The 19,694-nt window shown below is 44.8% G+C and overlaps 2 protein-coding genes and 1 non-coding gene across 3 annotated transcripts in view; 2 read left to right on the top strand and 1 right to left on the bottom strand.

Moving 5' to 3' along the window:
* The window catches only part of Gfm1 (G elongation factor mitochondrial 1), a 42,564-nt gene extending 25,769 nt beyond the window's left edge, over positions 1-16,795 (top strand). Inside the window, exons 14-18 of the mRNA XM_041659295.1 lie at positions 8,857-9,019; positions 10,555-10,699; positions 15,224-15,384; positions 16,287-16,340; positions 16,448-16,795. Of these exons, the coding sequence (XP_041515229.1) occupies positions 8,857-9,019; positions 10,555-10,699; positions 15,224-15,384; positions 16,287-16,340; positions 16,448-16,579 (655 nt within the window). The 3' untranslated portion in view covers positions 16,580-16,795. The remainder of the gene's footprint in view (positions 1-8,856; positions 9,020-10,554; positions 10,700-15,223; positions 15,385-16,286; positions 16,341-16,447) is intronic.
* Lxn (latexin) lies at positions 19-5,618 on the bottom strand. Its single transcript, XM_041659296.1, has 6 exons — positions 5,074-5,618; positions 3,847-3,909; positions 2,908-3,085; positions 2,489-2,625; positions 603-665; positions 19-343 (listed from the first exon to the last, which is right to left on the bottom strand). Exons 1-6 carry the CDS (start codon positions 5,200-5,202, stop codon positions 245-247), a joined length of 669 nt encoding a protein of 222 aa, XP_041515230.1. The 5' UTR covers positions 5,203-5,618; the 3' UTR covers positions 19-244.
* Positions 13,712-13,818, top strand: LOC121453074. The gene has a single exon (XR_005974951.1). It is a non-coding gene; the product is annotated as a U6 spliceosomal RNA (small nuclear RNA).
* Positions 16,796-19,694: the final 2,899 nt, after the last annotated feature.

Below are 19,694 nucleotides of genomic sequence, written 5' to 3'. Positions count from 1 at the left end.
GCAGTCAGATCCATGAGACTGAAGCGGGCTTTTTATTCGGGGATATACACAGTATTGTTACTGTTGGAAAGACACTTTTATGTAGTAATACTCTTGCTTATGGAATCTGTGCAGCTCGGTGCTGTAGCTAAGACAAACAGAGAGACTCCGTGGGATTCATTTGGTATTAGGCTGGGTGCCAGTGAGGACAGTCATCCCCATCATTAGGAACGTTTCCATTTCATCTGGGCGTTAGGGGCTCTGTTTACTCCGCCCCCAGGTCCTTCGGGAGGCGGCTGTTGTGCTTGACTTTTGTGCCGTACTGTGGATGCCACAAAACTTGCATTTGCCAGGGAATGATCTCCTGCAAGTAAAGACAGTTAGTGCTGTTAGGAAACTAGGAAACATAACTGGGTTTCTACTTGTTGGCAATATTTACAGTGCCTTCATCAGGAACAGCAGCAGCAAGGCCAGTTGCTGCAGAGATGACGCACCTCAGCCTGGTGCCTGCTTGCATTTTCATTAACTTTTATGTAGAGTCCAAAGGCACGAGGTGACCATGTGGTGACAAAAGAATTACTGATTTTCAAAGTGGCATCAAATAAAGATAAGTTGTATATTACCTGTGACGCAATGTCGTGGAGTAGAATGGTATAATCTAATTCAATGAAGTCATCATTTCTTGGCTATGACCAAAAAAAAAAAAAGCATTTAAATAATATTATGGCAAAATGACATCTTAATATTTTTGAGTTAATGTTGATTTATAAAAATGAATTTGAGGCCTGGAGGGATGGCTCAGCCGTTAAAGGCTAGGCTCACAACCAAAAATGAATTTGAAGTTCATAACTGCCTTCAACTTAGCCTGACAGAAATATTTTCTTATCTTGAATAAACAAATACTTTCAAATCACATTTTAAAAATCATTATTTTGTATTTATTACTTGTGTTTTTGTTTCCTCACTTGCTAAGCCGTGGCAGCTACTTAGAGCATCCCTGTCCGTAGCTTCTTATCTAGGGAGCCTTAGTGTCAGCCACGGCAGTGGGAATGCCCGCGGAGAGAAGCCACTCACACGGCGTTCTTTAGAAAACTGACACCAATAAAGGTGATGCCTGAGTTATCTGCTTTGACAGTTACACTTCGTTCTGTGCTCTGTTACTTCGGGAAGAAAAGGCATGTGTGCAGTGAGCTACACAGAACTCCTGCATCTGTGGGCTAAAACCATCATCAGAAATGTGCTGTGCCCGTGAGACTGGGGCTTCTTAAACTTGTCCTTGCCATGCTGAGACTCCAGCGGGCAGCACAAGGCTCTTGTGGGGCTCCCCAGCTAACAGTGCTTATAAACATACACCTAGAATCGCCACTCTCACTTTTAAAATCATAATATAGTGAAGGCTCACAGGTTGCTTTTTTTTTTTTTAAATACACATAAAAAAAGGCTTGTATGTTTCTGGGTGTGTCTTGAGAAGTCATGACTGTGGTTTTACGGCCTGTACCTGGCCTGGGTTGATGGAATGTTGTAAGCAAGGTTGGTGTCTGAGACGCCCGTGGAAAAGCATCTCACTGTTCCTCAAAGGCTGCAGTATTGGTAGTCTGGCCTCTCACTCTGAGCGCCATAGCTGCTGTCCTGCCAGCGGTTATGGTGTCTCAGGAGTGGTTACCAGGGTCCCAGGGACACAGCTCGGGCTCTTCCGCAGTCTGTTGCCTGCACACCGAAAGAGGCAGCAGGAAGCCCCTTTCTCTGTTTATGGAAACTGTCTTTGTGTTCTTAGTACACTTCTTGTTTCCCATCAGCTACTAGTTGAATATCCCCCAGGTAATCTCTAAAAGGAAAACTAAAGAATTTATTCATATGTATTTCTGGTCTTGGAAGATGCATTTCTACAGACCCATGGTATTAGGCTCTAGGAAACAGAAGGCTTGTAATACGATGTGAGGTCGTCATTCTGACTGAGGGATTACAGAAAGGGATCATGCACGAGCCAAGCAACAGCCAGAACTACTCCAAGCTTTCAAAGACCACGGTAGCCAGGGAACCACCATTCAGCAGGGAAATATGCAGTTAGTTCAGTAGTTCTTGACAATAGCAATTCAAATACACTATTTAGGTTGCTAAAAAGGAAATATTCTGTATTGAACTTAATAACCCCCCCCCAAAAAAGGCCCAATTTTAACTCACAACTTCACAGTTTCAAAGTGCCCCTTTATATTTGTGAGTAATATAAAAAGTGGCCCCCAGCAAATTAAAGACAAGGTGGTTCATTAAATGTGTGTAGTATATACCTGAGTCTTTGTCTAGCATATGCTAATAAAGCTACAGCCCTTTTGCTCTGGAAAAGAATCTGAATAACGCATCATAAGTAACTAAGTCTGATTGCCTTGGCATGAAAGATTAAGAAAAGATTAAGAACAGTAACTTGCGAAAATGCCATATGCATGGTAATAATATACTGTGGAGAGAGAGAAAGAGAGAGAGGGAGAGAGAGAGAGAGAGAGAGACAACGTACCACTTGCTTGACCGTTTGAATCTGTGCCATCTTATACCATGTGTCTTCGGTCGAATTCTGCCACATTATGTAACCACAGGCGACCCAGGCTAAGTGGCGAACTGGCTTCATTTGTGGAGACACATTTCCAGAGCTGTCTGGTATAGGAAACATTTACATGCTGAATGTAATATTAACCTTTTTAGATTAAAAATCAAAATTCTTAGTCATGCTTCCTAGTGTTCTATAATGTGAGTGAAAACTAAATTAAGCCATGCGTGTGTAAAACTCCAGATCCTCTTTTTATTGGTGGATTAGACTAGAAATCAGTACTTTTGTAAAAGTCAGTTTTAACATAGTTAGACGTAGTTAGCATCAAGCAATTTTGAGCATGGGTAATCGTACATCTCAAGCGTGTTTCCCGTGCTTTATGCGTGTACCTGGAATGTTTTGTGCTTGTAGTGGTTCCTTCATAGACATAAGCCTTTGATAAAATGTGTTATCTTCTTCATCCGGGTTCTTGCCGATTTCTCCGTCAAAAGTGAAGCTGACCTCTGGGGCAGCACCTTGTCCCGGCTGCAGGTAAAGGACTTCCGCTGTGCAGTTCACTGTTACCTGCTGTTAGAAACATTTACTCACAATTGTGAGGTCTCAGGATGTGGGGAGTTCCGGCCCTGAGACTGCCTGTATCCACTGTTAGTGGGTACCACTTTAGTCTGACCTCACAGCACAGGACTGGTCCCTTCTGAGTGTGCCTCCTGTCCTTCCCTGCAGACACAGTGGCCTCTCCCCACTCCAGAAGGAAGGGGTAGAGTAGCAGCTCAGTGCCTTTCAGGGAATTTCCTGAGTTCCTGGAGTTGTTCTCCTGGAAAGGGCGAACCTCCCAGTTTCAAGATGGCTGTGCTGCAAGCTGCAGTTCCCTCTTTTAAATTTATTCCTCTAATAATTTGACAGGCATAAAATTTTTCAAACTTTCCTGCCCTGTTACTGAAAGATTAGTGGACTCACACACAGTTGGCCATTCTATTGCTCCCAAATTCCTAAGCGTACTTAATTTGAATACCCAGTTAAAAGGCAGGCGTAAGAAAAGCAATCATGACTGGAGAGTAAATTACTTCATTCAATCATACCAGGCCTAAGTTCAGACTGTTTGGAATGTGTGATCTATCTGAACTTAAATGACTGACTTTCTAAATAATTCAATAGAAGAACCGAGGCAGTGTACGCTGTCTCACACGGCTTTGCCCGCAGAGATGCTGCCGTTTATACGCAGAAATTTCACAGAAGCAATAGTAAAAGCTCAAGATCAAACCCTGCAGCCAGAATGATCTAGAATATTCCAATCAAAATGTATTTACGAGACAGGGCATTTAACTTACTTTTTGGATAATTTCTTCCACAGAAAATTTAAGGTGATACTTGTGCCCTCTTCCTGGAATATCCTGAAATTAAAAAAAATATATATATAGTGGAGAAAAGATATGATATAATAAATCAAATCTTTTCAGTTGGGGCCTTCTCATTATTACGTGGCTGGAGGTGGCTGGTGTGAGGAAATACACTTAGGCTTTGCTTCTTTATAAGCATAACACGATGGGTTCATGCTGACAGTTTTCATGAATGTGTGTATTGCTGTACCTCCTCCCCGCTCCCCCAAGCCTTACTTCCTGAGAGAGGCCCCTGTCGCCAAGTGTTTAGCATCCAGTTTGGCAGTCTCCAGCAGATCCATTCTGGATTAGTGTAGAAAATGGATGGAAGCATAGACAGCAAGTGCACAGATACAAAGGCGATAGGGGATACACCTTTGGAAAGGCTTATCCTAAAGCCCAGGGTACCAGAGCATCCCTCCAGCGACACAGTTGATTAGAGCTAGATCACTGTCAGGTGATAGAGCCAGTGTGTATGCATGCTGTTTGACTTGATCTGCCAAATGCTACTTCAACATATCCTATGATATAGTTCATTTTTAAATAAAAAAGATAAACTTGAAATTTACACCTAATTATCTAGTACAGCTTCAAAAATAAAACCCTTTTCCTTGTCAGCCAAAAAAAAAAAAAAAAAAAAAAACCTGTGAACAGTTAAGATTGTGTCCGATGGGGGTGGGGGGAGAAGGGGAGACGGGAGGGGGCTGAGTCCTTAAACCTTAGCCCAGCTTCAGCCAGGGCTGCACATCATCTAAGGCAGGATGTGGGTGGCCAGAGCCTGGCAACAGCCCACACTGCTTTTGTCCTCTTACAAGGGGCTTGTTTCTCACGGTTTCCTTTTGGGTAAGGGCTGAAGAGTTGCCTTGAAAGTTTAGGGAGTTGTCTGGAGGCCATGAGCTTCTGTTGGCCAAGACAGCCAGCAGATTGAGAAACAGTGACAGCTTCCAGACTGTTGAGAACACCTCCTCTCTAGATCTCGTCTCACCGCGGGAAAGGGAGATTTTGTGCGTACAAAATCTGTGTCAGCGTGGGTTGGCCGCAGGGGTTCTCTGCGGGACGGTGGAAGCAAACGGTTTGGGGCTTTGTCCGTGGGACCCTGCAGGAATGCGAGTTTGGGAGGCGGAGCCGCGGCCGTAGAGCGGGGGAGCAAGCGGATCCTAGATGGGGCTCGGGACTCACCTCCTTGCTGGCCTGCTGGACGGTCTGCACCTGGAACACCTTGTGCGGGGTCCCCTGCTGGTAGTTGATGTAGTTCTCCGCCACCGAGGCGGCCCTGGAGGCGGCATAGTGGGTGGCTGGGATCTCCATCTTTTTGACCAGCGAGTGCGGGCTGCCCTGGTTTTTAAGGGGTTCGCAGTGGATGCAGAGTGCGGAGGCTCGCGTGGTCTCCGAGGTGGTGGAGAAGCCGGCAGCTGGGCTGGGTGTGTGTGATCCTCAGCGCCTTCCTTCCCTCTTCCTCCTTCGCGCAGGAAACTGTTTGGGCTGTGGCTCTGCCGCTAGGAGCCCGGGCCCCGCCCCGGGGTAGGCGGGGGCCTCCTGGAGAAAAGCCCGGGCATCCCCTCCGGCTCCCGCCGGCTCCAGGCTGGGCAGGTGGGCAGGTACGGGGTGGGGCACTCAGGAGGCAAGGGAGGGGTCTTCCAGCCTTGCCTCAGTGGGTCCTCTAGAGTTCTTCAGCTGCCTCTGGCTGTTTCATGTACAGATTGGTATACGCTTTCCCTCTAATGGGCCTCACAGGGCAAGGTGCAAAGTGCTCCAGGTGTGCTCCGCCCTTACTTTCCCCATCTCAGACCTCAGCTCACCTCAGCTCCCTTCCTCTGGAGTATGATCCAGAGTGGAGAGGCAGAAAAAACCATGCTATAAAGTTGGGGGACTAACTGGGATCAGAAAAGAAATTTACAGTGTACCCGCAGACCTCCACTACCCCACTGATCTTACAAATATGAGCCTTAGTGGGTGTGAACCACCACTCCTGGCTCTCTCTCTTTACTATATGTATGTGTATGTCTGTGCACACGTGTGTGCAGACACATCAGATCCCCCGGAGATGGAGTTCTGTGCAGTTGTGGATGCTGGGAGCCAAACTCTGCCGTGTGCTCGACTACTAAACCATTTCTCCAGCCCCTTCTCTTTTTTTAAAAGGTAGATTGTTGAAGGATTTGGGGGCAGTCTGCTGTGTGTGTTGTAGTGACGCTCTGAGAAGGGGACTGTGCTGTGTGCTACTGAAGTTTTCCTGTGAGTGAGGACTTTTTTGGACTAGGTGGGTTTTTAAGAAATAATAAGCAATATAGCATTTCTCACCCCATCCTGTTACTTCCAATATGAAGTAACTAGAGGATAACAAGATGTTTTTTCTCTTGAAATTGAAGATATATTTCTTTTTCTTTTCCTTTGAATAAGTCATTGATCTATGAACTAGCCCTTTAGGGGGTGTGTGTGTGTGTGTGTGTGTGTGTACACGCGTGTGCTGAGGTAAACGTTCCTTGGCTGGTGTCCAGGAAAGAGTGGCTGTGTAGTTCGTGAGTCAGAAGGCACTCTGCAGGGCCTGCAGTATCAAGTTTCATAAGCTTCTAGCTGCATCTCCTGTAATTACCATAGACTTCTAGTCTGAGTAGTCAGGCTACAGCGTGGGCTTCTGAAGTCAGCTTTTGGAGAGTCAGATTGTGTTGCTAATAATTAGCATAGATTATGTCATGAAGGTACTTAAATATTCATATTGACTTAGGTTCTCTTAAAATTATACTTATTACCTTAAAGGGGAAATCCGCTTCGTTTAAACGTTGAATAAGTGGAACTGCGAGAATATCATTCCCATATCCGTGCCTTTTTTTGAGCGGTTTCTTAGTATTTTGCCTGCACACTGTGTAGATAGAGGCAGGGAATCTCTAGAGTTCCAGACTACCCGGGGCAGCGTACTGAGACCCTGTCTCAAAAAATAAAAAATTAAATAAAATTGAATATATGAATTAGAGATAAACAAGACCCCCCACGGTTCTCATTAGCATTATGTTTGATGTGACATGGTATTTTCATAAGGCTGCCTCTCTCAGCTGCCAGCAGTGTGACTCTAGGCTAGAGGTTCTTTGGCGTTCAGCATGGCAGCTGGCCGGTGTCCTTTTAACTGATTCCTATAACATCTGTTTTCATCAGTCTGGCTGGTGACCCATAGTCAGGGTCTAGTCAGTTTATATTTTCTTATTAGCATTCTAGGAGAATGTTGCCAGTCCTGGTTTTGGTGGTAGGGAGCAGTCATGTTTGTCTAGTTACTTAGCCTCTCCGACCCTCAGGTGCTGTACCTCTGAAATGATGGCCGGAAACTGTAATGCTTTCTGGGTTTAGTGCACACCAAGTACTTGACACAAGCCTGGCCCTTACATTCTGTCACTTGGCTTCCTCTCATTCATAAGTTACATTGTCCCTAAAAGTATAGAATTACGTGGATGTGAGCTGCTTCTTTGGACGTTGGTGCCTGAAGGACTCAGCAGTCTGGAGTGCCCTGTATCTGTCCTGTGTGGTCTCGTGGTCGCTGTCTCGGGCTTGTACACTTGAGTTGCTAAGTTGATGAATTTTCAAGTTGGTTTAAATAGCTGTGATTAGATTTAACCATAGTTAATTTCTATGGCACAGATACAGACTATTTCCTCATTAAAAATCTGCATACTTATTTTGTTTGGTATGGGTTGGGGTACGTGTGCGCTGTGGTCAGACTGTGGAGAGAGAGGACACCTTGTGGGACCTGGGTCTCTGCTTCCTCCGTGCGGTCCCAGACTTGACAGCAAGCTCTCTTCCCCGCTGAGCCCCGTCTTTGGCCTCTGCTGCCTTAGGGAGCTGTTGTTGTTGTTAGCTGAGAACAAAATGCCCAGTCCTCAGAGAACTTTGAGTCCTGGCAGTACCTCCATTTCTGCACCTGGACACCCTTCCACTGGATTTCTCTGGTGACTTTGTGAGGGTTTCGCCCTCTGCTTCCCTTCTGTTGCTTCTTAGAGATGTTTTTCCCTCTCAGGGAAATTAAGTTTTCACTCTCTGGGGCTTCCCAGCCCATCCTGAAGCTCTTGGCCACTGGAAGATTATTAGAAGGCAGTTAGTCAGACACACGCACACTTAGGCTACTCCGGAAGTCTGCCCCTCCAGACACGCATCTCCTGCCATTATTCACATTTGCTTCTTCCCCGCCACTTGCAGGCTTGTCCACTAATGTCTGTCGGTCCACCTGTAGATGGCGTACCCACTTTTGAAAGTGATTATCCCCGGAAGGTCTCAGGTTGAAGGAAGAAGCGCCTGGCAAACAGTATCTACACATGAGATGTTTTTCCTAAGAAGTAGCCTCCGGTGAACTGCATCTCCATGTGTCCTGAGAAACAGCTGCCTGTGCGCTGTGTCTCCATGCTTGAGATTTGTGTAAAATATCATTCCCTCCATTGGCTTGATGTAAACGCTAACTTAAGTTCATTTGAAAGCCGTGTTTGGCTCGCCATTATCATTTTGTCATTAATCATTTTCAGGTCTTAATTAGTACATCTGATACTCCCTTTAAATCACCTCTGTATATAATGCCAAATGGTAAAATCCAGTAGAAACTGCCTAAATAAATGAATTGTGGTCATCCAAGTTCTTATTTTCAAGTAACCATTCTTGTTTACTGCGTTGTATGGCACGGAAGGGCGGCAGTCCAGATGTAGATTATTAGAAGCCGTGGTCTGAGCCCATTAGAAGAATGAAAAACATGATTGCTTAGGTGATACGCCCCTCGTTCACCCCTGAGTAAGAACAAAAATGAAGAATTTCTTCTAAATAACTTCTATAATAAATTTCTTAGTACTATAATAAATTTCTTAGTATGGCCATCATAGTCAAAGAAAAAGGCTTTAAAAAAATATGAAATGTGGATTTTGTGTAAATTTGTGGGCGTTTATTTCATTTTACTGACCACTAACACTCTGTTTTGTCCTCCTGCATCACTTGCAGGTTTGATTTCACACATAAGAAGCAGTCCGGCGGGGCTGGCCAGTTTGGGAAGGTGATCGGTGTGCTGGAGCCCCTGGCCCCAGAGGAGTACACCAAGCTGGAGTTTTCCGATGAGACCTTCGGGTCCAACGTGCCCAAGCAGTTTGTGCCTGCCGTTGAGAAGGTGCTGTGCAGCAAACCTCTGTAGTGTCTGTCTGTGTTTGAAGGCGGGTTATTTGGTGTTAGATCACATTTCTGTCCTGTCGGGTTGCTCTGTCGTGGCTCCTTCCAGTTAACCGTCCTTCCTTATGGGCCGTCAGGCTCTCCGTCTTCCGACCTCCAGTTCAGGGGCTGTGGACACAGGCTGTGACAGTGGGGTATAATCAGTCTTCATAAATTGCTGCTACTGCCTTGATGGTACTTAGTCATTACAGTGTGTCTTAGGGGCCTCTGAGAGTTCAGTGTGTGCTGCTGTGGGAATGCTTGTCTGTTAAGACTCTGGCACCTGGCTTCTTCCCTACTGTGGTTTTTGCTGCTGCCAAATGTGCTTTTGGTAAAGGAAGAGCTACCTTGTTTGTTTTGAGACAGGCAGTCTATACTTAGCCCAGACAGGCTTGGAATCAAAGAGATCTACTTGTCTCTGCTTCCTGAGTGCTTTGGTAAGGGGGTGCAGAGCTAGTTAAACTGGGAGTAAACGATTACCTGCACCTTTCAAAAATACCGAGGTCAGAAACGGTTTTACGTGTGGAACTGCAAAGAGCTGCGCGCTCATGACCAGTGCTTGCTTCCCTTTCTCCATTACTTGTACGCTCTAAGCAATTGTTTATTTTGTAGACAGCAGGTTATGATTTTGGTTTCAGTGGTAATAGCATTTTTTTTGTTGTTGGTAATGCATTCCACTCTTATTTTAAGATTATCCTTTGTCATTCACACACTTCTAAATACCAGATGTCTCCAAAATTCACAGAAGGAGAAGAAGAATTTAAATTCAGCTTACATAGTTTACAGTTTTGAAATGTCAGAAGTAACCCGCTGCGTGTGTAGCTGTGTGATGGACATGGAGGGGTTCTGAAGTATTTAGGTGCCTGAAAGGGAGTTGCAAACTTGTCAGCTCTACTCTTTAAATATACGCCGTTTGTTGTATGTAAATTGTGCCTTAATGAAGCTCTCTTTTAAAAGGGAGTTGCACTTGGAAAACTGAAATTCCCTTTAAGTCTATTTCTTTTTTTTTTCTAAATGTGTAGCCCAGGCTGGCCTCGAACTCGTGATCCTCCTGCCTCTGCCTCTTAAGTCTGTTTCTTAACAACATCATGCAACCGTACACGGTGATTTTTCTGGTGTGATCTGCCATTCCAGCCAAGAAGTGATGGGTCTGTAACAGGGGCTCAAGCCACAGCCTCTGCTTACACGTGTGTTTGGAAAGAGTTGGTGATCTAAGGCCCTGATGCCTCCGGGAGGAGTGTAAGCATTAATAACTCCTGAAGCTGAGGTTATGGGCAGGGCTGGTGGTGCCCTTGGCTCCCTTTTCCAGCCTCCTCACACCTTCATGCACTATCCTGTTCCATGGGATTGTTCATCTCATGCCCAGCTTACTCAGAACATTTTTGAAAGGTGTAAACAGCATTATATCGTAATAACATTACATTTCTGACCTGTTCTGGAATTTGGGGCGTGTTCTGCAAGTGAAATCTCATTGCAGTTGTATTCATTCGTTGTTAGGGGTTTTTGGATGCCTGCGAAAAGGGTCCTCTTTCCGGTCACAAGCTTTCTGGGCTACGGTTTGTTCTGCAAGACGGTGCACACCACATGGTTGATTCTAACGAAATCTCTTTCATCCGAGCTGGAGAAGGTGCTCTTAAACAAGGTACACTATGTCCCAGTGCCCTCCATCTCTGTCTTCCTTGGGAGACTCATAGCCTCCAAAGCAGCAGTTTGTATTCTCCTCCATGCAGAACTGGGGATGGAGGATGGCAGGGGAGGGAGGGATGCTTACAGACTGGAGTGGAGGGAGATGACTGGGATGGAGGATGGCAGGGGAGGGAGGGATGCTTACAGACTGGAGTGGAGGGAGATGACTGGGATGGAGGATGGCAGGGGAGGGAGGGATGCTTACAGATAGGAGTGAAGGGAGATGACTATGGGATGGAGGATGGCAGGGGAGGGAGGGATGCTTTCGGATAGGAGTGGAGGGAGATGACTCTTGCAAAATCAGAGCCTACCCTGTTGTAAATTTTCTGGGTGTTCATTTTTAATGTGTTTAAGTTAATATATAATCTGAAGTTCAGGTTTTAATAGAGAAGACAAATGCTCAGAATTCTTAAGAAGTATTTTAAAGATAAATTACCTACTTGTGTTATTTTTACTCATTTATTTAAATGTCAAGGAGTTCATAAATTTCTAAGTAATTTTTTCATATATCACATTTTAAGCTGTGAAGCATTATTGTGAGAATGGAAAAATGTTTTGAAAGAATTCAGTAATCTTTATGCATAGTATAGACTTCCCGCTACACTGCTAAAATTATCACCCTTACTAAAACTATGAACTAGAACTCTGAGCAGTTGCAGGCAGACATATCTGACTCTTGGCTTTTTTTTTTTTCTTGAGTGCTCTACTTGTGTGCTTGCTTGCATGGCAGAAGAGGGCATCAGATCCCATCATAGGTGGTTGTGAGTCACGATGTGGTTGCTGGGAATTGAACTTAGGACCTCTGGAAGAGCAGCCAGTGCTCTTAACCTCTGAGCCATCTCTCCAGCCCCCTAATTCTTTGCTTTTAATCCGGGGAAGTGGGAAACAAATGACAGCAAAACTATGTGACATCAGAATTATCCAGCAGAGAATTTCACAGTTATCCTGAAGCCAGGAAATTTAATTTTCTTTGTCTCCTCAGCCATATCTGCTGTTTGTCACTTCCTTAGAAATGTACATAAGTGTCTTTACGTAATAAGATCATGATCCATAAAACATTTCAAAAATATTTCCACCAAAGAGAATTAAAATAAGCAGTAGAGAATTAATATTTCTTAATCATTATTTCCTAAGCAGTCAGTCTATAAATCCGAATTCTGTTGATTCCGTATGAATTTCAGCTTTTTTAACTCCTTTTGGTCTCAGTTTGCACCTGTGATTAATGTTAGGCAGTGTCTGGGAGGACAGCTGTTTTCTAGACTAAGCTGCTAATTCCTTGAAGTTAGTAATTCTACTCTAGTTTTCAGTTGTAAAAGGAAGAGTGGTCCTCCATTTTCTTTATATCTGCTGCATAGTAAACAGGCCCTGCAGTCTGTGCTGTAGGAACTGGTCAGTCTGCAGAGGAGAAGTGCTGTGTCCACCTTTTGACCTTGAGATGTGCACTGCTCCCACACTTCCTAAGCTAACGTTAAGTGACTTTAACACTTCTTAGTAATACAATTGAATTTAAAAGCACCCGTTGTTTTATGCTGATTCTTGATTAGAAGTTTGTAACTTTCATGGAAAGATGGGTTAGATAAAGCTAAGATAAATTACCTGCACATCAATTAACATGTAACTTCATCCTTTTTAACCCTTCCTCTATTTAAATTAAGGAAGTGCCAATGTAAATACCTGTAATACACACATGCCCACGAGAAGGTAAATGAATGAGGAATTACCTGGTGCATGCACAGAGGGAAACCTCAGGATTATAATTGAAACAAGCTGTGCAGACAAGCAAGGTGCTAGCATGAAGACAGCTGATTCGGGTTTCTCTGTGTGATTCTTATTTCTTCATGATTAGAGACAAAATAAATATGAAATTATGTCCGTAAATAAATTCAAGTAGTTGCCAAAAATAGAATGTAGTATTAAAAAGAAAATGCATTAAATTTGGAATAAAAATAAAGATCAATTTTTACAGTCCTCAAAAAGAGAGAGTTTTGAGTGTTAACATTTGCCGCCTTTAACCCCAGCACTCGGGAGGCAGAGGCAGAGGCTCTGAGTTCAAGGCCAGCCAGGGCTACCAGAGAAGTCCTGTCTCAAAAATACAGAGAAACTTAACTGAGTAAATAAAATCAGGAGCAGGGAGTTCTCCCCACAAGTAAAAGAACTGATGCGTGATTGTCCCCGAATGCCACTCGAGGGCTCTGGGGCAGAGTGATCCTTGCTGAACGAGCTCGGTGTCAGGGTGGCTTTTGCTTAGGCTGTCGTGTCTACCGTACGTAGTAGTCTGTGATGTAGTGTCAGGATTAGAAGGTGGTTTAGATTCTGGTGTATTCCAATTTAAACCATATTTTGAGCTTGCCTCAGAGAGCAATCAGTGGTGTAACTTAAAACTAAAGTATGGAACCAGATGTCCGTGGCCTGCGTTGGCCTTAGGGCGTGGGCGTTGCTGTCACCTCCATAACTGGTTTGTGGAAAGAAGACCATGCTTATTCTCCCAACACTGGCCTTCCAGCCTCTGAACACAGCCAGCATTGTGTGGTTAGCGCATTAGACCCGGCACTGTCTTCTCTGGGATCTCTTGCCATTCCATGCCAGGCTTTGAGTTGAAGTCTTTCTTTTTCTTCCCCTTACTGTGTAGAAATAGGCCCAGCACTTGAAGGGAATATTACCTGAAAATGTACCTAGTGTGTGTATGTGTATGTGTGTGTGTGTGCATATGTGCATGCATGCGTTTAGACACACTGAATACAGTTCTTCCTGTTATGTCGCCTTTGAGTTAGCATCGTGCCGCGCCACTCCTTTCCCAGCATGCTCGCCTTGGTTGTGGCGTTTACTGATCCCTTGTGTGATGTTGAGTACATGAGAGAGCTTATCTTCACAATGACCTTAGAGCTGAGAGAACTGAGGTTCGGAGCCATTAGTTTCCTAACCTAAGCTGGCATAGTAGTTTGGTAGAGCTTAAAGTTAAACCTAGACTGTGCTCGCTTCGGCAGCACATATACTAAAATTGGAACGATACAGAGAAGATTAGCATGGCCCCTGCGCAAGGATGACACGCAAATTCGTGAAGCGTTCCATATTTTTCAAGCCACAAAAAAAAAAAAAAAAAAAAAAAGTTAAACCTAGACTAACTAGTCTTAGCCCTTGACTACCTCCTCATCAGCCACATAAGCCCCTGGCCTGCTGATGCTGGTGTTTTTGCTAGTGGATTGAAATAGGGAATCAGCAGTGTTAGTAATAGAAACTAGTGCATAGACTTATAGTGAATTGGGTATTGGGATCTATAGGTAATTTTAAGAGTGCTGTTTGCAACTACTGAGACGTTATGTAAATGGCATAGGAACCTGACCGGCTGTGGAGTTTGTCCCTAGTTGAGGTCCTGGTGCCAACCCTCCTGTTCCTGAGGAGTGTGTTAGGTCGTCACTCTGACACTTACTGCACTTCAGACCATGGTGTCTTCAGAGGCGCCTGTATAAATATACAAGAGAGGTTGTGTGATTCCGTACAAACAGAGAGGTGCCTGGAAAACCATGGTTATTTCCAAACACAGTAGCTTCTTAGTTGCCTTTCCTGTGTTTTGCTTAAAAGCTTTTATTTGGGGACAGTGCAGCTGGTCTGAGGCTAAACATTCTGCTCTAGCAAGTGACTAAATTACGTGTAAATATTTGAAGTTTTATTTTACTTCCTCCATAAATATTAGTCAGTGTTTGTAACTAAGAAGCACAGTAGCTGTGTGTTAGATGGGACAAGAAAATACACAGAGTTTCATGTTATGGGGGCTGTTACCATCTAGTCGGATGGTTTTTAGTTATTGGTGAAGAAACTTAAGACCTGGACAGGTTTTTCACAAGAGGCAATAATTTGTCAGAGGACAGCAACTAAAACCCTGAGTCTCCATCAGACAGTGAAATTGTTCAGCCTAGAAAAGGGAAGGCTTCTCAGAAGTGACTCAGTTCTTCTCTTCAAGTTCTCTCCCCTGCCCTGTGATAAGTTTACATATATGTGTGTGTAAATGTATGTATACACTATCTATACATTATATATACACATACATATAATATGCGTGTATGTGTGTGTGCCAAGGACCGCTAAGAAAACGTGGGTTTGCACTGGTCTCGCTTCAGAGCGTGTCTGTGTGTGCTGATCACAGAGATCAGGCCGCACAGCTGCACAGTTTGCATAGTGCAGGGCTTGGTGACTGATGCTTTCTGTGTTCAGCAGATTAATGAGATTTAAGGATTTTCCTTAAATATTTTAAAGTAAGCTAATTGAAATACTAGCAGCAGAGTGAAACATTATCTCTTGGAATTTCCACATAGATAAAACTGTTACCATTACTATAAAAAAATAAGTCCGGGGATATTAGAAGCCTGTCGCTTGTGTACCTTTGGGAAAGTGCCCCCTGCCTCATGTAGAATGGGAAAGAATTACAGTTTAATGAAGAATGTACTTAACTTTTCTTTCTGTTGTTTTTTATCTTTAAACGCAGCCTTGGCCAATGCCACATTGTGTATCATTGAACCCATTATGTCCGTGGAGGTTGTAGCTCCTAACGAGTTTCAGGGAGCAGTGATCGCAGGGGTTAACCGGCGCCACGGAGTAATCACAGGACAAGACGGGGTCGAGGACTATTTTACACTGTATGCCGATGTGAGTACGGTCATCGATGGCCTCCCAGGTCTCTTGTTTGTCTTTTGAGATGCAGTCTCCCACTGTAGCTCAGGCTAGCCTGGAACTCAGGGTGACCCTAGGCCTCAGCCTCATGAGGTAACCCCTCTAGGGTACAGCTTTGTCTTGCTTTTGCGAGCCACTGAAGCAAATAAATTAGCTTTGGCTTTGGAAATTGTAGAGCAAACCGAAGCATTTGCTTTGAATTTGTAGATTCTTATTTTTTTGCAGTTTGTGTAATTTTCTTCAAGAGCAAATCTTGAGTGCAAAGGCCAAAAATAGGATTCTTTATATCTTGACTATTTGTTTCTTAGATATATAGTTATTTTTTTCTGCTTTAACTTTATTTTTATAGGTGTTTTATTGTTATAATGCTAGTATTTCATTCCCTGATCTGTACCCGTCTTAAATCTCATAGAGGAGAAGATATTGGTCCCATTACAGATCACCTCTAGGAAGACCATGCTGTGTAACACGTCTGTTACAGAGGAGGGCTTGGTGCAGCTCAGTGGGAGAGCACATACAAGCACACGTGAACCTCTAGGTTCAGTGCCCAGCAAGACACACACACACACATGCACGCACGCACGCAGTGGAAATTCATTAACATTTCCACAGAGAACACGTGTGAGTGTCTGAACTGTGGAGATGAGAAGGTAGGGCAGCAGTGGTGTCCACTCTGAAAATTGAAGGTTTGCTCTAATTATTCCTGTCAAAATCATTTTCAGATAGGATCTCCTGTCTTGGATAAGGCAGAAGTGACTCTGGCTTTTGAGTCTTTAAACCTAAAATTGTCAGTAGAAAGCGAATTATAAAGCTTTAAAGATTGTGCTCAAATATTCTTCAACAAGTGGCGCTAAAATATTTATTATGCTTGCTTTTAGGTTCCCCTAAATAATATGTTTGGCTACTCCACTGAACTTAGGTCTTGCACAGAGGTAAGCAGCTTTAAGATGGAGGGGAACCTCGGGGCACCCCGCAGAGTAAGATCAACTCTGTGCTTGAGAGCCCCAAGCCAACCAGCCTCCCTGTCTTGGCCTTCTAGGGAAAAGGAGAGTACACGATGGAGTACTGCAGATACCAGCCCTGTTCCCCGGCCACACAGGAGGAACTCGTCAATAAGTATTTGGAAGCTACAGGTCAGCTTCCTGTAAAGAAAGGAAAAGCAAAGAACTGACTCTCCTCACTTTGCATGTAGTGACTTATTTGACTACAAGATTTGGAGAAGATGGATCCAGGAGAATGAATTCAGATGGCCGAATTTTAGGAGCCCTGCTGTCTCCTGTTCAGGAGATTCAGTGTATTTGCAAAGATAATTATGTACATATATTTAAAGTATTGACTATTTTATTGTTTAATGAAAGACATTAAATAAAATTATATTATTACTGAAGTATATTGTAACATTTATCTAAGGGAAGAAGAGAATATTATTTCAGCTTAGAATATATTTAAATTTATTTTATAATTTTTTTTGACAAATGTGTGTAGCCTATGTTGACCTCAAAACTCACAATCCTTTTGCCAAGTACTAGGACTGTGGGTGTACAACCCGTGCCCCCCACAACCCCGTGTGTGTGTGTGCTAGGACTGTGGGTGTGCAGCCCATGCCCCCCACAACTGTGTGTGTGTGTGTGTGTGTGTGTGTGTGTGTGTGTGCGCGCTAGGATTGTGGGTGTGCACCCCGTGCACCCCCACAACTGTGTGTGTGTGTGTGTGTGTGTGTGTGTGTGTGTGTGTGTGTGTGCTAGGACTGTGGGTGTGCAGCCCATGCCCCCCACAACTGTGTGTGTGTGTGTGTGTGTGCTAGGATTGTGGGTGTGCAGCCCGTGCCCCCCACAACTGTGTGTGTGTGTGTGTGCTAGGATTGTGGGTGTGCACCCCGTGCCCCCCCACAACTGTGTGTGTGTGTGTGTGTGTGTGCTAGGACTGGGTGTGCACCCCGTGCCCCCCCACAACTGTGTGTGTGTGTGTGTGTGTGTGTGTGTGTGTGTGTGCTAGGATTGTGGGTGTGCAGCCCATGCCCCCCACAACTGTGTGTGTGTGTGTGTGTGTGTGTGTGTGCTAGGATTGTGGGTGTGCAGCCCGTGCCCCCCACAACTGTGTGTGTGTGTGTGTGTGTGCTAGGACTGTGGGTGTGCAGCCCATGCCCCCCACAACTGTGTGTGTGTGTGTGTGTGTGCTAGGATTGTGGGTGTGCAGCCCGTGCCCCCCCCACAACTGTGTGTGTGTGTGCTAGGATTGTGGGTGTGCACCCCGTGCCCCCCCACAACTGTGTGTGTGTGTGTGTGTGTGTGTGTGTGTGTGTGCTAGGATTGTGGGTGTGCAGCCCATGCCCCCCACAACTGTGTGTGTGTGTGTGTGCTAGGATTGTGGGTGTGCAGCCCGTGCCCCCCACAACTGTGTGTGTGTGTGTGTGTGTGTGTGTGTGCTAGGACTGTGGGTGTGCAGCCCGTGCCCCCCACAACTGTGTGTGTGTGTGTGTGCTAGGATTGTGGGTGTGCAGCCCGTGCCCCCCACAACTGTGTGTGTGTGTGTGTGTGTGTGTGTGCTAGGATTGTGGGTGTGCAGCCCGTGCCCCCCACAACTGTGTGTGTGTGTGTGTGTGTGTGTGTGTGTGCTAGGATTGTGGGTGTGCAGCCCGTGCCCCCCACAACTGTGTGTGTGTGTGTGTGTGTGTGTGTGTGTGCTAGGACTGTGGGTGTGCAGCCCATGCCCCCCACAACTGTGTGTGTGTGTGTGTGTGTGCTAGGATTGTGGGTGTGCAGCCCGTGCCCCCCCCACAACTGTGTGTGTGTGTGCTAGGATTGTGGGTGTGCACCCTGTGCCCCCCCACAACTGTGTGTGTGTGTGTGTGTGTGTGTGTGTGTGTGTGCTAGGACTGTGGGTGTGCAGCCCATGTCCCCCCACAACTGTGTGTGTGTGTGTGTGTGCTAGGATTGTGGGTGTGCAGCCCGTGCCCCCCACAACTGTGTGTGTGTGTGCTAGGACTGTGGGTGTGCAGCCCGTGCCCCCCACAACCCCGTGTGCAGGTGTGTATATGTTTACGGTTTTGTGTGTGAATGTGTACACCAGGGGCTGTGTTCTCATTGTCTCCTAACTCAGTCTTGAGATACTGTCTCTGCCTAAATCTGGAGCTGGAGTGTGACTGACCCCTGGGATCCTCCTGCCTCTGATTCCCCAGCACTAGGGTTGCAGAGGTGTGCCATGCCCAGCTGACCTTACCGGGTTCTGCAGCTTGAAGTTGGGGCCTGTGAAACTGAACCATCTCTCCAGCTCCCTAAATTTTTTATCATGAGAATTTTCAACATTCAGAAAAGCTGAAAAACAGTACAGAATAGCCATGTACCTTCTTCCATTCACAGTCAAGAGCCAATGCTTTTCAGTGGTTTACTTTTCAAATAAGTTGCCCATTGTCTCTGTGGCATACATTGATTTAAAAGTTACTCCGTTGAGGCCATGAAAGTAAACATTGTACATCACGACATTTCTTGGAGTATCATTTAAACGTGAATCATTATGATCTTACTAGAGAGTGTTTTCAGATTCTTCGCTGGGTTATTAAAACGCTGAGGATGGCAAATGGCTTCAATTTGTGGCTTCTGCACACTTAGAACCGCTCTGTTAGCACAGTGTGATTTACAGTCTTGTATTAGACAAGAACAAGGGGCTCACATATGTTCTCCTTAGTTGTATGCATAGATTCTGATGAAGCAGAATTTGTTGAGTTGCTGACCAGTCAGTTCAGTCTCGTGGTAGATGCTAGTTCAGTTTGATTAATTGGAGTTTAGCCTATATTGTATTCATGGAGATTAAGAAAGAACGAATGTTAAGCTTTTGTTTCCAAAATAAATTGGCTTTATACCTTTAAGAATTTTTTCACCCCAAAACCTCTGAAGCCATGGACATGCTCTAGTCTGTTTTCCTTGGATAAAAGTAGATAATAGAAATAAAATAGTTGTTTTTATTTCTTGTGGGGGTTTGGACAGGATTTCATGCCTAGCCTTGACCCCCTGCTCTCACCCGCCACCTCTGACCTCTGATATGCTGCGGTTACAAGCCTGTGACACCTTATGCAGCCTCTTTGACTTTCGTTATTTGTAGACTTTATACTTTTAGAATTCTAGGATATGAAGATTTAAATTGCCTGTCTGCTTTTAAATTAGGTACATTGTCTAATTTAATTCTTGTAACCCTGTGAAAGTAAATACTCTGTCTTTGTAACAAGAGCAAACATACAGAGATAAATTTTTTTGAATACCATGCAGCTGGTTGGATACTGTAGCTACAAT

Source organism: Microtus oregoni, unplaced genomic scaffold (assembly GCF_018167655.1).
Source record: "Microtus oregoni isolate MIOR12 unplaced genomic scaffold, Mior012 000010F_ref0000083, whole genome shotgun sequence".
In the NCBI taxonomy this organism is placed as follows: Eukaryota; Metazoa; Chordata; class Mammalia; order Rodentia; family Cricetidae; genus Microtus; species Microtus oregoni.
The sequence above is the reverse complement of the archived record's forward strand: the minus strand, read 5'-3'. Positions and strand labels throughout refer to the sequence as shown.